Source organism: Lingula anatina, chromosome 1 (genome assembly GCF_051362555.1).
Source record: "Lingula anatina isolate TDL-2025a chromosome 1, LinAna3.0, whole genome shotgun sequence".
Taxonomy (NCBI): domain Eukaryota; kingdom Metazoa; phylum Brachiopoda; class Lingulata; order Lingulida; family Lingulidae; genus Lingula; species Lingula anatina.
The window spans coordinates 55,869,902-55,883,031 of NC_141767.1; the positions used below are offsets into that span (position 1 = coordinate 55,869,902).

General features: G+C 35.0%; 1 protein-coding gene across 1 annotated transcript; it reads left to right on the forward strand.

The window, feature by feature from the left end:
- Positions 1 to 923: 923 nt before the first annotated feature.
- On the forward strand, positions 924 to 13,090 carry LOC106167065 (cell division cycle 5-like protein). The gene is made up of 19 exons (XM_013545763.2): positions 924 to 1,103; positions 4,723 to 4,826; positions 5,315 to 5,476; positions 5,723 to 5,850; positions 6,092 to 6,188; positions 6,397 to 6,447; positions 6,741 to 6,817; positions 7,058 to 7,241; positions 7,641 to 7,716; positions 7,941 to 8,105; positions 8,366 to 8,534; positions 8,798 to 8,931; positions 9,171 to 9,354; positions 9,704 to 9,831; positions 10,700 to 10,900; positions 11,155 to 11,352; positions 11,805 to 11,888; positions 12,066 to 12,194; positions 12,447 to 13,090. The coding sequence occupies exons 1-19, from the start codon at positions 1,059 to 1,061 to the stop codon at positions 12,552 to 12,554; spliced, it is 2,424 nt and encodes an 807-aa protein (XP_013401217.2). The 5' UTR covers positions 924 to 1,058; the 3' UTR covers positions 12,555 to 13,090.
- The last annotated feature ends 40 nt before the right edge of the window (positions 13,091 to 13,130 follow it).

Genomic DNA, 13,130 nt, shown 5'->3' on the forward strand with positions numbered 1-13,130 from the left:
TGTATTGAAATCTTACCACCAGAGTACAGGACTCACTTTCTTTCGGGGTATGCTGTTGCAACTAGACGAAACCCACCCCGTCCGTTCAGAATGAGGGGTAAATTGCCACCTGAACGCGTTTTTCAGGGTCTTAGCGAACACCAAACTGGTTTTAGCAGGTTAGAATACCACACGACCTCTGAGGAAGCCACAGTATACAGCAAAACATCGTTGTCTGTTTGCCTAATAAATCGGGGACCATGATCGTTTCTGAATAGAACACTGAAACCACGTGGCTTTTTTTCATTGAGGTCAGATTTCACCAGATTTTCTTTCTAAAAAAACTTTTTGTATTAAGCTGTTTAATAAAATTCATTATATTTCTGGGAGTTGTTTACAATGCATTAATTGTGAAATATGGAACTCATAGGCCCACGAAGATTTGTTTTCCCTTTAAATTTCACGGTAGTTTGCAGCCCAAAAATTCTCTGTAATCTAAGATATACTAGTATACTGTTTCATTTAAATGGACGTACACTGTATTTTAGAATCATTTTCCTTCATCATCTCCACACTTGCTCTGTTGAATGACGCCGTGACCTTTTCCTTTCCATAATATATAGGCCTATGCCCTTGCCACTTTCTGTCCTCACACAATATACAGCTGGATGTGTCCATCGATCAATTGTAGTCTCCGTATACACTGTAATTCCTTCATTGTCATTTTGGTGCATCTCTGGCGGATTTCGCAGGGGGGGGAGGGGTCAGGTGCTGACACCTCCCCCCTTCAATTTCTGAAAAAAAAAAATCAGATTCACACCAATGCTCCCCTCTTCAAATGAGAATTTTGACTAACTGAATCATAGTTCTAAACCGTACCGTCCACTCTTTAATTTGCAAGGTCTGTTTTTAATTTTTTATTAGGCCTAGTCTACCAACAACGAACTGAAGCGCGAAGATAATGCGTTTGCTGTGCGCATTGATGTTCTCTCGCGTGAAATATCGAGATCGGACAGCGCCATATTGTTTAGAGGTTGAAGCGTGATTCCAAAAATCGCAGTTCAACATTATTTACCAAAATGCCGCGTATTAATATTAAAGGAGGTGTTTGGAGAAACACAGAGGTATGTTGTTTTATTAGAAAAAGTTTGCTTGATATCATGTTAATCTACTGATCTACAGGCTGTGAACTATAATTAGAATCAACATTCGATATTTTACACTCCCGTGCACTTAAAAAGGGGTTCACTGTTGTTCTGGGGTTTGAAAAAAGTTCGATATGCTCCAGTACAGGGACAGGTCTTCCAATATTCCGATTCTCCCTTCCTCTTGATCTCACCACTTTGTACATTTTCTCATTTGTCCCAGATAGCATGCAAACGTTGGGCCAACGTTGGCCCAACGTTGCCTTGGTTGACCAATGCAAACGTTTGCCCAACGTTGGGTTTCCATCTAAGAGCTCACTTTGGCCAACGGTTGGTAAAATAATAATTGTGGTTGAAACAAAAAGATTAGTGATATATTTTGAACTGTTTACTAGTAATAATGTGATATGAATGAAAAAAATATAATACAAAAGAAAAAAAAACATCTCAAAAAAACTTTTTATAAAGATATTATAATATTAAATTTAAACAATCATAAGTGTGTCTTATATCAATTGTTACATGATTCATATCAAGAAAATTATTACCAGTCCTGTGAAAGAACTTTTCACCTTATTCTTGGAGTCAAGGCAGCTTTTCACTATTATAGTCTTTTTTACCCAATCCAAGATTCACGATTATTTCTATTTTTAAAAAAATCTTAATTAAATTAAATATAAATCCAGAAACAATTGTTAATATCAGGTAAGATGCTTTTCAAAAGAACCGTCATTAAGTAGATAAGTTTAGTCTATAAAATCACATAAAGTCTCTTCCTTCAGACAAAATCTCAGACATCGTCTCTTTAAATCAAATCAGTAGTAATATGAATGCAATCTTTTTTTCTCTCTCTTTCCTGTCCTGCACCTGCATGATCTTTGGCAAAGCACTATTTGTTTCATGTATCTTCAATATCTTTGTCTGAATTGACTTCTGAATCAAATCCTGAGCCAAATCCATTGGAAATAACTTATTAAGGCCTTATTACAGACTGAGGCTCCCAGAAGAGTTTGCTGCACCTACAAATTTAAATATTAAAAACACTTGAAATGTAATGCTAGAATTGGTATTGTGCATAACATTTTATGTGCTTGACTAAACCTCTTCCAGCATTACTGTGTTCATATACGTATCAGTAGTTGTGTATTATATGATAATCTCCCCACCTTTTCTAAGCTAGGCAAAAGTTAATATCTTTACTTTTAAAAGTGAGTGTCGTGTGCAGTAATTTATAGGAAAATTAGTTCTTACATGTACACTTAACCATGAATTGAGTTTTAAAGGGTTCAGAATTCCATACAACTGTACTGTACCACTGAATTCTATTATATTTAATCATTCCAACAACTCTATCACAAAATTCACTGGCCAGGATTCATACAGAAACATAAGAACAATTGGCTTTCAAGGACTTTCAAGGCTCTAATTCAAGTTATTTTCAGGGATTTTTAGCTAATGATCCAGGCAAGTTAAACACTAATACATGTACAGTTATTCTAAAGTTTACATGATACCAAAGAAAAAAGGACTCATTTCATTTAAACTTTGTATTTTTAATACATTGATGATGAAAAGTAATGATGTTTTAAAATGTTATATCCCCATCTGTGAATTATTTGATTTATTGTCTGTATTTGTGTCAAGTTTGAAGTAAAATTTTGACAAGGACAAAAATGGTGAAATAGGCCATTCCGTGGTTTTTGGTCCGCAGACCTCAAAATTTGAAAAAGGAATCTTACTTATAAAACTTATAATTTCTGAAACCAGACACCATAAGACACCAGAATCCAAAAGAAATTTAAGGTTTTGATGATTAATTATGATTTTATTGACACTTTTATCTGGAAAACTTATAAAATAGTGTCGCGGAAGGACATTTTTATTTTTGATATATTTTTCATAATAGAGATCATTTTAAACAATAAAGGCTAAATACATTAAATATAACTTATTTCTTACATTTAGTCAAGTGCATTAGATTAAAAATAATTTGATTATAAAATAATGGATTAATTAATATCAATTTGTCCTTCCGTGACGATTTTGATACCTATTTTTTAAGTTTTCTCAGTAACTACAAAAGCTAAAAACTTATAACTTCATATTCTCCTCAACCATGATAGGGGCCAACAAAATATGAAAACATTTTTGCTTAGAACCACTTCAATAAGAAATTAAATACAAATATATAAGCATTAAACATGACACCTAGCACAGTGGAAGCACGTATGAGGCATTTTGATTGGACCATAACAGGTCATGTGACCAATGAGCCCTAAACCCTCATGTCTTTCAAGATAATCTTGAACTTAAAATTCACAATTATTATATATAGAAGCATTTTTAAACTAAGAAACATTTCATTTGAATGAATAATTTTGAAGTTATTATAATTTAGACAATTAATTATATTTATAATTAATAGATTTGGTAAGATTTTCTCTAAAAATGTCCCAATATTATTTAAAGATGATCAGAGCAGATGAGAACTTATATTATAGTCAAAATTAGTAACCTGTTTGAAGATGAAATATATTACCATAGAAGGACATGTTTACCTTTGATATTATTCATCAAACTTATGCTGGTATGTATTCATAAAATTTTATTATTAGCCTTATTTTACATTTTATTTAGCAATGGACAAAACATCCTTCCGAGGTGCGTCCTTCCATGACACCTACTTGATTTTTTTATGTGCAAAATTTTCAAATTTATTATTTTTTTTCCAGAAAAATTTTTATACACTGAGAAAGTGAAATAATCAAATATTCTTATTTTGATTTGACTTTTAAAATATCTACACAGACAGAGCAGAATTTTAGTGTTGAAGTTGAAAATTCCATGTCCATTTCACGTTCTTCCGAGACGCTATTTATTATAATTTTTTCGTAACTATCATTTTTTAAACCTAATTTTTTGCCTAATTATAACTTACATATAGAAGAATAAACATACAAAAAATGGACCTTGTAACTTTTTTACTTTTGAAAATGTTTTCATTTGAAGTGTCAAATGTCCTTCCATAACAGCAAAAAAATACCACGGAATGGCCCAAATGCAAACCTTTTTCAAGCCTAATAGCAATTTCAAGTACTTTTCAAAGTCACAAACAGAATTCAAAGTGCTGGACTATATTTGAACTCTGTTTAAGGCTGTATGGATTCTGGTGCATCAGTAAATTATATGGGGAAATACAAAATTGAAAGACACTTACATGCTCACTTCTTAACCTATCTCTTTATCTCTTCATTTTTCTTTCTAATTTTCCAAAAAGAAGGTATCTTGCTAAGTTGCTTTCAGCTTAAGTGGGTTTGATGTCTGACACGCCTGCTGTAGCTTCTAAATGATAATTAATTATCCCCTAGCAGCTTCAGTATTTGTGACAGACATCTAAGTCGCTTAAGTTGATAGAAATTTAGTGAGAATCCCCTTAGAGATAGATCAATCCAAAGTTAGCACGATAGGGTCTGGGAATGGCCCTTAAGGCTACAAATTGAGGCAAGTTTGGATTGTGTTCTGTTTCAGGGACTGAAAAGGTCAATAAAGTAGTAATATATGCTAAGTTCAATAGTTGTGCTTCATATGTGAATTTCAGGATGAAATCCTTAAGGCAGCTGTAATGAAATATGGCAAGAACCAGTGGGCTAGGATTGCTTCATTGCTTCACAGAAAAACGGCCAAACAGTGCAAAGCAAGATGGTAGGTGTACAACCTAGGTCTTTTGAAGAAGTATGGGTTACAGCAAAATGCTACCATTTACTTAGTTATGAAATTTTAAAGATGTTTATGTAGCAGTGTTGCATCTGAGCTGTGCCATTAAGCCAATCAAGCGTTGAAAACAGTGGTGAGTTTTTGTAGCCTCCCAATGTTTAATTGGGGGGGCCACTGTCTCCAAGTTTTCAGAACCCAGATGCAATACTGGTAGAAGATAGAAAATGTATCTTCCAATATATAAAGAAAATGCATCCTTTCTTGTATTATTCTGTGTCCTCATAACCATTATACATTCAACTCCTTATTCGCCTAATCCTACAAGATATGAACAAGGATACTCTAATATTTCACCTGATAAGTAAATAGATTTAGAAATTTTCCATGCTGTGTTTCTGTGCAAAATGGTATTCAGTACAAAAGGAATTTTTCAATTTTGATACGTAGGTTTAAGTGGCTAAATTTATGATATGTAGGTTTGAGTGGCTTGACCCAAGCATCAAGAAAACAGAATGGAGCAGAGAAGAAGAAGAGAAGCTGTTACATTTGGCCAAACTGATGCCAACACAGTGGAGAACTATTGCACCAATTATAGGAAGAACAGCAGCACAGTGCTTGGAACATTATGAATTCTTGCTGTAAGTATTGAATTAATATTTTGATTGGTGAACAGGGTGATGTAGTAACAGTATGATGAAACATAGTCTTGTTCATTATCTTCAGTAGGTTTTCTTCTTTTATTTGTGTGATTAAAAACAACATGGCACAGATAAAACCACAAAAAAAGCCTGCACTGTTATTATCATGTTTTTAAAGGAATCATTTTCAGTATATAGATTTTCAGTAGTTAACCTGGATCATAAGGTAAAACATGTGTTTTTTAGAGACAAAGCACAAAACAGAGAACAAGAAGAGAGCTCAGATGATCCACGGAAGTTGAAACCAGGTGAAATTGACCCCAACCCAGAGACCAAGCCTGCCAGACCAGATCCTATAGATATGGATGAAGATGGTGTGTGCTTTTTACTTCTTCTATAATTATAAGTATTGATAAGATAAGGATTTTTGCATCAAAAGCCAAGGTGGATGAAGTGACAATGAGGTATTGAAACATTAAATGACAGTCAGAATTTTACACCCTTTCAGTTCTTTTATTTGCAGGTAAACTGCAGGAAAATTAGTCCAATTTTTAGTTAATCAGTCTTTACATCATGCAATTTAATGTGTAAGGTAAACACTGTTTGTAATTTCAGAGCTGGAGATGTTGTCTGAGGCCAGAGCACGTCTGGCAAACACACAAGGCAAGAAAGCCAAAAGGAAAGCCAGAGAGAAACAATTAGAGGAAGCCAGGTACGCTGTAGAATATCAACACACTTTAAGTGCTTTTCAATAGGTTAGTTTTTAAATATCCGAAAAGAATCCTTCAAAAAAGTTGCCTTTTATTTGAAAAGAAGTATTATGGTGTTGCAGTACATAAGTCGTATGTTTTGTGTTTGAGTTAAGTGGCAGTTTTAAATTTGAAATGGAAAATAACTATCCCACATAATATTTGTTTTAGACGTTTAGCAGCTCTTCAGAAGAGGAGAGAGCTGAGAGCAGCTGGTATTCAGTAAGTTGATTTCAACATATTTCCTTTTTCTGGATATTTCAAGAGTTCTCTTCCTTCCAAATACAATGCACAGAAATGAATATGTAACATTTCTCAGAAATTAATACCTTTTAATTATTGCAACAAAAGATCGCAAAATGATTACCATGATTTTGTACATAAAATTTTTAGGGGTTATCACAGGTAATGAAAGTCTGAAATGAATATCAAAGTAATTGATTCCCTATGTCTAATAGATTTTACCTTTCAGTTATTTTATTTAGTAATTTTAAGTCTCTCTTAATTTTTTCCAGGTTGAAAGACAGAAAGAGGAAAAAGAGGGGTGTTGATTACAATGCTGAAATACCCTTTGAGAAAAAACCAGCAGCTGGTATGTGTAATAACCCTCATATACTTCTAAATACAAGCATTCAGAGTTGTTCTATTCCAATACAAATTATCAATTATACATTTAATTCTGCACCTCTCAGTATGATACATAGTGGAATATTTTTGACAGTAACTGGAATTCTGTTATATTTATGTACAATTTTAAGTCTGTTTGACCATGTGGGCATTTCTGTTCATCATTTTCACATTGAATCAATATTAAACATTTTACAATCAACAGGTTTCTATGATACAACTAATGAAACCTATGATCCTCTGGCACCAAATTTCAAACGTCTGCGGCAGCAAGAATTTGAGGGTGAGAGGAGAGATAATAAAGAGGCAAAGGAAAGAAAGAAAGACAAAGAAAAACAGAAGAATCGCAAAGAAAATGATCTGCCAGGGGCCATCATGAGCCAAAATAAGTAAGTATACAAAACAATGAATTTTAGTATTTAAAAAACCTTGGCATAAGAAATGGTAGTTTTCAAGTACAATGTTACATTTCTTTAAAATTAGGTTTAAATTAACAAACGTTATTTATTTAAAACAATGGAAATGAATTTTCCCTAAGTGGCTTGAATTTCAGGGCTTATTGGGTAATCTGAAACATTTCTTTTGTTGTTATTAAAGAAAAACATATCAAAGAAAGATTTCGGCCTTGCTGTACCCAAAAAGTGGAGAGAACTTTATGAAACTGTGTGTGCACCAGAAAAACCAAAAGTTTCCTGTCAGTAATTTTTTGCCACAAGTGCATATCTTTATGTTACAGTGATGTGGACAATAGGATTGCTTTTTGATGAAATGTACACATTGTTTCCTAGATTTGCTGAACCAGTGAAAAAAAGAAGCAAATTGGTGCTGCCATCACCCCAGATTTCAGACCAAGAACTGGAAGATGTGAGTACCAGCTCTGCAGTTCTGTGAAAATCACATAGATCTACATTCTAAATATTTTCAATAATTGCAATTTTTTTGCAAATGAACTGTCTAAAAAGTTACATTGAATAATCCTTCTGCATCCATGGGACAGGTATGTTGAATTATTGTGTGCACCACAAAAAAAGCCATTTTCTATTATTTACCTCATTGTCAATCACATAACTTGTGTATTTCTGATTCAGGTTGTCAAATTAGGCCAGGCAAGTGAATATGCCCGTCAGCAGGCAGAGGAAGCAGGTATCCAGGATGGGGCATCCAAAGCTCTTCTGTCTGATTATTCTGTTACACCAAATGCTGCAAATCTGAGGACACCCAGGACACCAGCACAGCAAGATACAATTTTACATGTAAGATATTGTCAGATATGTTCAGTAGCTTTTTCTTCCTTCCTTTAAATTTTTTAATCAAAATATTGTGATAAGTAGTGTTGGTCTAATATTGTCCAAAAGTAAGTGCAAAAAATAGAAAATAAAATAGCCTTAGTCTGCAAAATTGGCCTTGTGTTTTGTATGTTTTGAAATTTTATGACTCATTTAAATGTATGGTTGATTGTGGTACCTGCATTTCATCTCCCTAGATGTGTCAAGTAGTAGATTCCTCTTTACAGGAAGCCCAGAACATAATGGCTCTTACCTTGGTGGACACCCCCTTGAAGGGAGGGATGAACACTCCACTGCATGAGAGTGACTTCAGTGGTGTCACCCCAAAAAGACAAGTGTCTCAAACTCCCAACACAGTGCTAGGCACACCCTTCAGAACTCCTGGCAGAGAAGGAGGTACGCCTTATTTTCCTTCTCCTTAAAACTTCTGAAGTGGAATGTGCTGCATTTTTCAGTAAAATTAAAAGAAATTCAGTAAAAGAAGAAGGTCACCTGTAAGAACAAATCAAGTGGCTTTGTTGTCAAATCTCATGGAAGCAATTTAAGATGTAAAAGAAGAATGAAAGCCATAGACAAGTCACAAGTTGTGAACAAACAGTTGAAGTTGTGAACATAAATATGCAATAAATTTCAAGACTTTGTTTGTTTATCCTTTTCAGTGGGTGCCACACCCAGGCAAGGTATGACCCCAGGCAAGGGGCAGACTCCTCTGACCACACCCTCCAGAGACAACCTGAGAATTAACCCAGATATGGACTTTGATGAACAACAAGAATATGGAAACTTTGCACAGGTTTTTATATATACTTATTTCTGTTCGTTTATGGTATTTGTGCTGGTCCAGTATAGGCCTAAATGATATGTTTAAACAAACAAATTTTGATGAATTCTGAATACTCATTGTTTACATCTCAAAGCTTTGTTTAGCTAACTTAACATAATCTGCTGATAAAATGATAGTTAAATTAGTAATGCCCATAACACCTCAGTTATTTGTTAATTCTGTTCAACAGTTGCATACTTTTTTTACAGCAAAATCAGAAAGATCTACTGAAAAGGGGTCTTTCTTCCTTACCTGCCCCAAGAAACGACTATGAAATTGTTCTTCCTGAAAATGAGTTGCAACAAAATGATCAACACATGAATGAGATGGAAGGATTCATACATGACCAGGCAGACTTGGATGCAATGAGACATGCAGAAATGGAGGCCAAAAGTAAGTTTATAAAACAGAAACAGAGATGAGATGAGGGGATTAAAGGGATTTTATTCAATCCCAGTCACGATGCTTTAGGAAAATTGATGCAGCATTATGACAAGTAAAATTCTCTCCCTCCTTTCTCCTATTCACTCTTTCCCTTTAAATTTTAATTTTTTTAAAGACATATTTTAAATGATGAGTCAGGCATGGGGTGAACATTTTCTTTCATGCCAATTGAGGAACTTGATGAGGGTAAGTCCTATTTAAAGTAGCCCAGTGACATTATATGGTAACATTATATTTTTTTCAGTTAATTCATAAGAGCACACACTCCAATATGAAATGTTTGTATTTGTTTTTCAAGGGCAACAGGAGCTGTTAAAGCGGTCCCAGGCAGTTCAGAGAGAATTACCCAGGCCAGCTGATGTGAATGCTAACATTATGAGACCTCCCCCTGGACCAAGTGATCCCCCTCTTACAGAACTTCAGAAGGTTGGTGCATCTGTATGAGGTCATTGTGAGTTTTAGACTTCGTTCACATGGAAAGCCTATTTTCTAAAAATCTATTTTCTATTTGCAGTATATCTTGTGATCACGGTCTGTGCCCTGAATATCCTGCGGCATAATTACTGGCAGCGCGAGCCAGTTACTTCCAAAGCTGTAATTAATTCTCGGCTGTGCTCGGAGGAGATTCTGATACCTTGACGCATGTGCAGTAGAAAGTTAATGGCGGTCGCGGTTGCTTTGAAAAATGTGTTTGTCGAATTTGTGCAACAACAAGACGAAGAAGATAAAGAAGCTATACACACGACAGATACGAGTGCGACCGTCATGATCCGATGGCAAGCGATGCGGCAACAGAGGATGAGATTTTATAGAATGCGAGCACAGCTGAGAATTAATTACAGCTTTGTATAAGTAACTGGCTCGCGCTGCCAGTAATTACACCGCGGGTCATTCAGGGCACAGACCGTGATCATAAGATACCGCAAACAGAAAATAAATTTTTAGAAAATAGACTTTCCATGTGAATGAAGCCTTAGTGATGCTAATTGTGCAGTGATGTGGAGGATTACTATTTGTAAATCACCCATGTATATCTTGATGTGTTTGCTTTAGGTCTAGAAAAGGCAGTGAAAAGCAGTGTTACCCTTTTTTCACTGAATGGTATGGAGTCATGAATGTTTTTAAATGACCTTCATTGCTTTTGCATAATTATTGGTTTAGATAGTAATGCCTTAGTGCATTTTTTGTTTCCCAGGCTTGAAAGATCTTTGAGACCAGCAATAGTATAGATATGATGTGTTTTGAAGATACATTATACTACTAACCAAAACACCTGGACCCCTCTTTAATTTAGGCAGAGGAACTGATAAAGAAAGAGATGCTGACCATGCTTCACCATGATGCTGTGTACAGTCCCACAGACACCCAGCTTGGCATAATACCAGGCAGTAAGAAAGCTGTGCCCAGTCAGAAGACTGTGGTGAACCAGGCCCAGCACTTAGCATACCTGGAGCAGAATCCATACACAGAGGTAGATGATCGTGATCTAGAGCAGGTGAGAGATGATGATTTGACTTTAGAGGAGATAGGTTTTCAAGTTAAGCAGTGAGAAGGAGTGCTGTTAGACACATTTATAATAAAGACTGCTTCTCTATGTCTTTATTTTTGTGTAACATATTTCCTTGAAGCAACACAGTTGACATAGTTCAGTAATTTGCAAGTTTTGATAATTCTGGTATTCAAATGATATGTTGTCTAGATGGCAAATTGTTGCTTAATCTGAAATGAAAAACCATTTGGTTACTGAAGGCCCGCGAGCTGCTGCGTAGGGAGATGGAGGTAGTGAAGCGTGGTATGGGGCATGGGGACCTGTCTTTGGAGGCTTATACCCAAGTGTGGGAGGAGTGTTACTCCCAGGTCCTGTATCTACCATCACAGAACAGGTACACCAGGGCCAACCTAGCCAGCAAGAAAGACAGGATAGAGTCACAGGAGAAGAGATTAGAGGTAAGGAAAGCTGTTGTGTGTTATTATTTTACAGATTCCTGAAAATTAAATGTAGATAAATATGACTGTGTAGGTTAGTCAGCCAAGCATATTTTACATTGAATGCATTTCTTGAATCTAAGTTTTATCCGTTTCCCAGTCACCTGGCTCGTTTTCACAAAGGTGATGCAATATTGCCAACTCAATAATGTGAGTCCAGTAATAGATTTTAAAATACTGATATTAAGTCTATATTAATGTCCAGCGGCATATTAGGGTAATTTTTGGTTACTTCTGGATATGGTTTAGGATGCCAGGAAAAAATTTTAACGAATATTTTGGTGATAGAACCTACCGTAGTTATCTCTCCCAAAGATTACCAGAGGTCATGTCTAATTCTAGAAAAGTGTGTTTATGCTTTTGATATAGAATAAAGACACTTTATTCAGCATAGCTATTTTCTCCCTGATCAGGTCAACAGAGGCCATATGACCAGAGAAGCTAAGCATGCTGCAAAAATAGAGAAGAAATTAAAAATTTTACTGGGAGGCTATCAGGTAACTTCATGTTAATGCACAGAGGTTTTAAAGCTAAGTGTTACATATACTGACTGGTATCTTACGTAAATATTGCTTTTGGTTATCAAATAAAAAGTGATGATGTTATATTCTTACCTGTCACTATTGATATAATTCCAATACTTCATTTCCATTTGCAAATTATTTTGCTTTCAGTCTAGAGCACAGGCTCTAATGAAACAACTGCATGATTTAACGGAGCAAGTGGAACAGACCTTCATTGAAAAACAGACTTTCTCTCATCTTCGTCAGCATGAAGTAGGGGCCATTCCTAAGAGATTGGAGGTAATGTCTCCTGCCAGATATCAAAGAAGCATCTTTTTTTATGAAATAATAGGGATTAAAAGAATTTGTTCTATTTACTTAAATATGAATGTGCACCTAGCTGAAATTTGGTGTAACCATTTGAAAATGTTAGGGAAAATTCTTTTATTTTATTGTTGCATGCTCAGTTTATTTATGGCTTGTAGTAATTGAGTTATGTTGGTCAGTGATCCATTTTTTTTTTTTTTAATTTCTTTACTTTTCTGTTAACAGTCTCTAACAGAGGATGTGAACAGGCAAACGGAGCGAGAAAGAGAGTTACAGAAAAGATATGATAAACTGCAGCGGAAAAAAGATATGCTGGCATTAGGAGTGTACTAGCACCTGAGGAACTCTGTTCTACTGTGAGACTTCAGCACAATTATAATGCTGTATTTTAACTGTTGAAGAGTACAAATATGAGACTTACAATTATGTTCATTAAAAGACACAAGGTTATGTCAGTGCAGAATCAAAGCAATGATAGAGAGAGTGGTTCATTTATTTTCAACATGTACATATTAGTTTTTTGGAAGGTCCTAACATTTTGCAGTGGAATAATTTCTTAATGACAATCTCAAACGTAAAAAACGTAAATATTATGATTATGTACAGAAGGAAACTTTTGACCAAAAGTAAACATCTTAATACTTCAGTAGATGCTGGCTGAGAATTTTATTATTTAAAACCCTCGTCACTGTTCTTCGTGATTTAATGGCCATTTAGATACGTATCATGTTGTGCTTACATAATTCTGTGTGAAACTACTGGGGTAGAGGGGCACAGCCACACACGTTGCAGCTGGGGTTGATTGTTGATCTACATTTTCGATTTTCTCATTGCTATATTATGACCAAAATAAATGGTTGTGGAAGTTTTGCATTTATTTTTTAATGAAAATTATTAAAAGTACAGTGT

Coding starts and splice junctions, on each gene's coding strand:
- LOC106167065 (XM_013545763.2), top strand. CDS start 1,059: ATGCCGCGTATTAATATTAAAGGAGGTGTTTGGAGAAACACAGAG. Junction 7,717..7,940: donor CAGACCAAGAACTGGAAGAT/GTGAGTACCAGC, acceptor TTTCTGATTCAG/GTTGTCAAATTAGGCCAGGC. Junction 11,889..12,065: donor TTTTACTGGGAGGCTATCAG/GTAACTTCATGT, acceptor TTTTGCTTTCAG/TCTAGAGCACAGGCTCTAAT.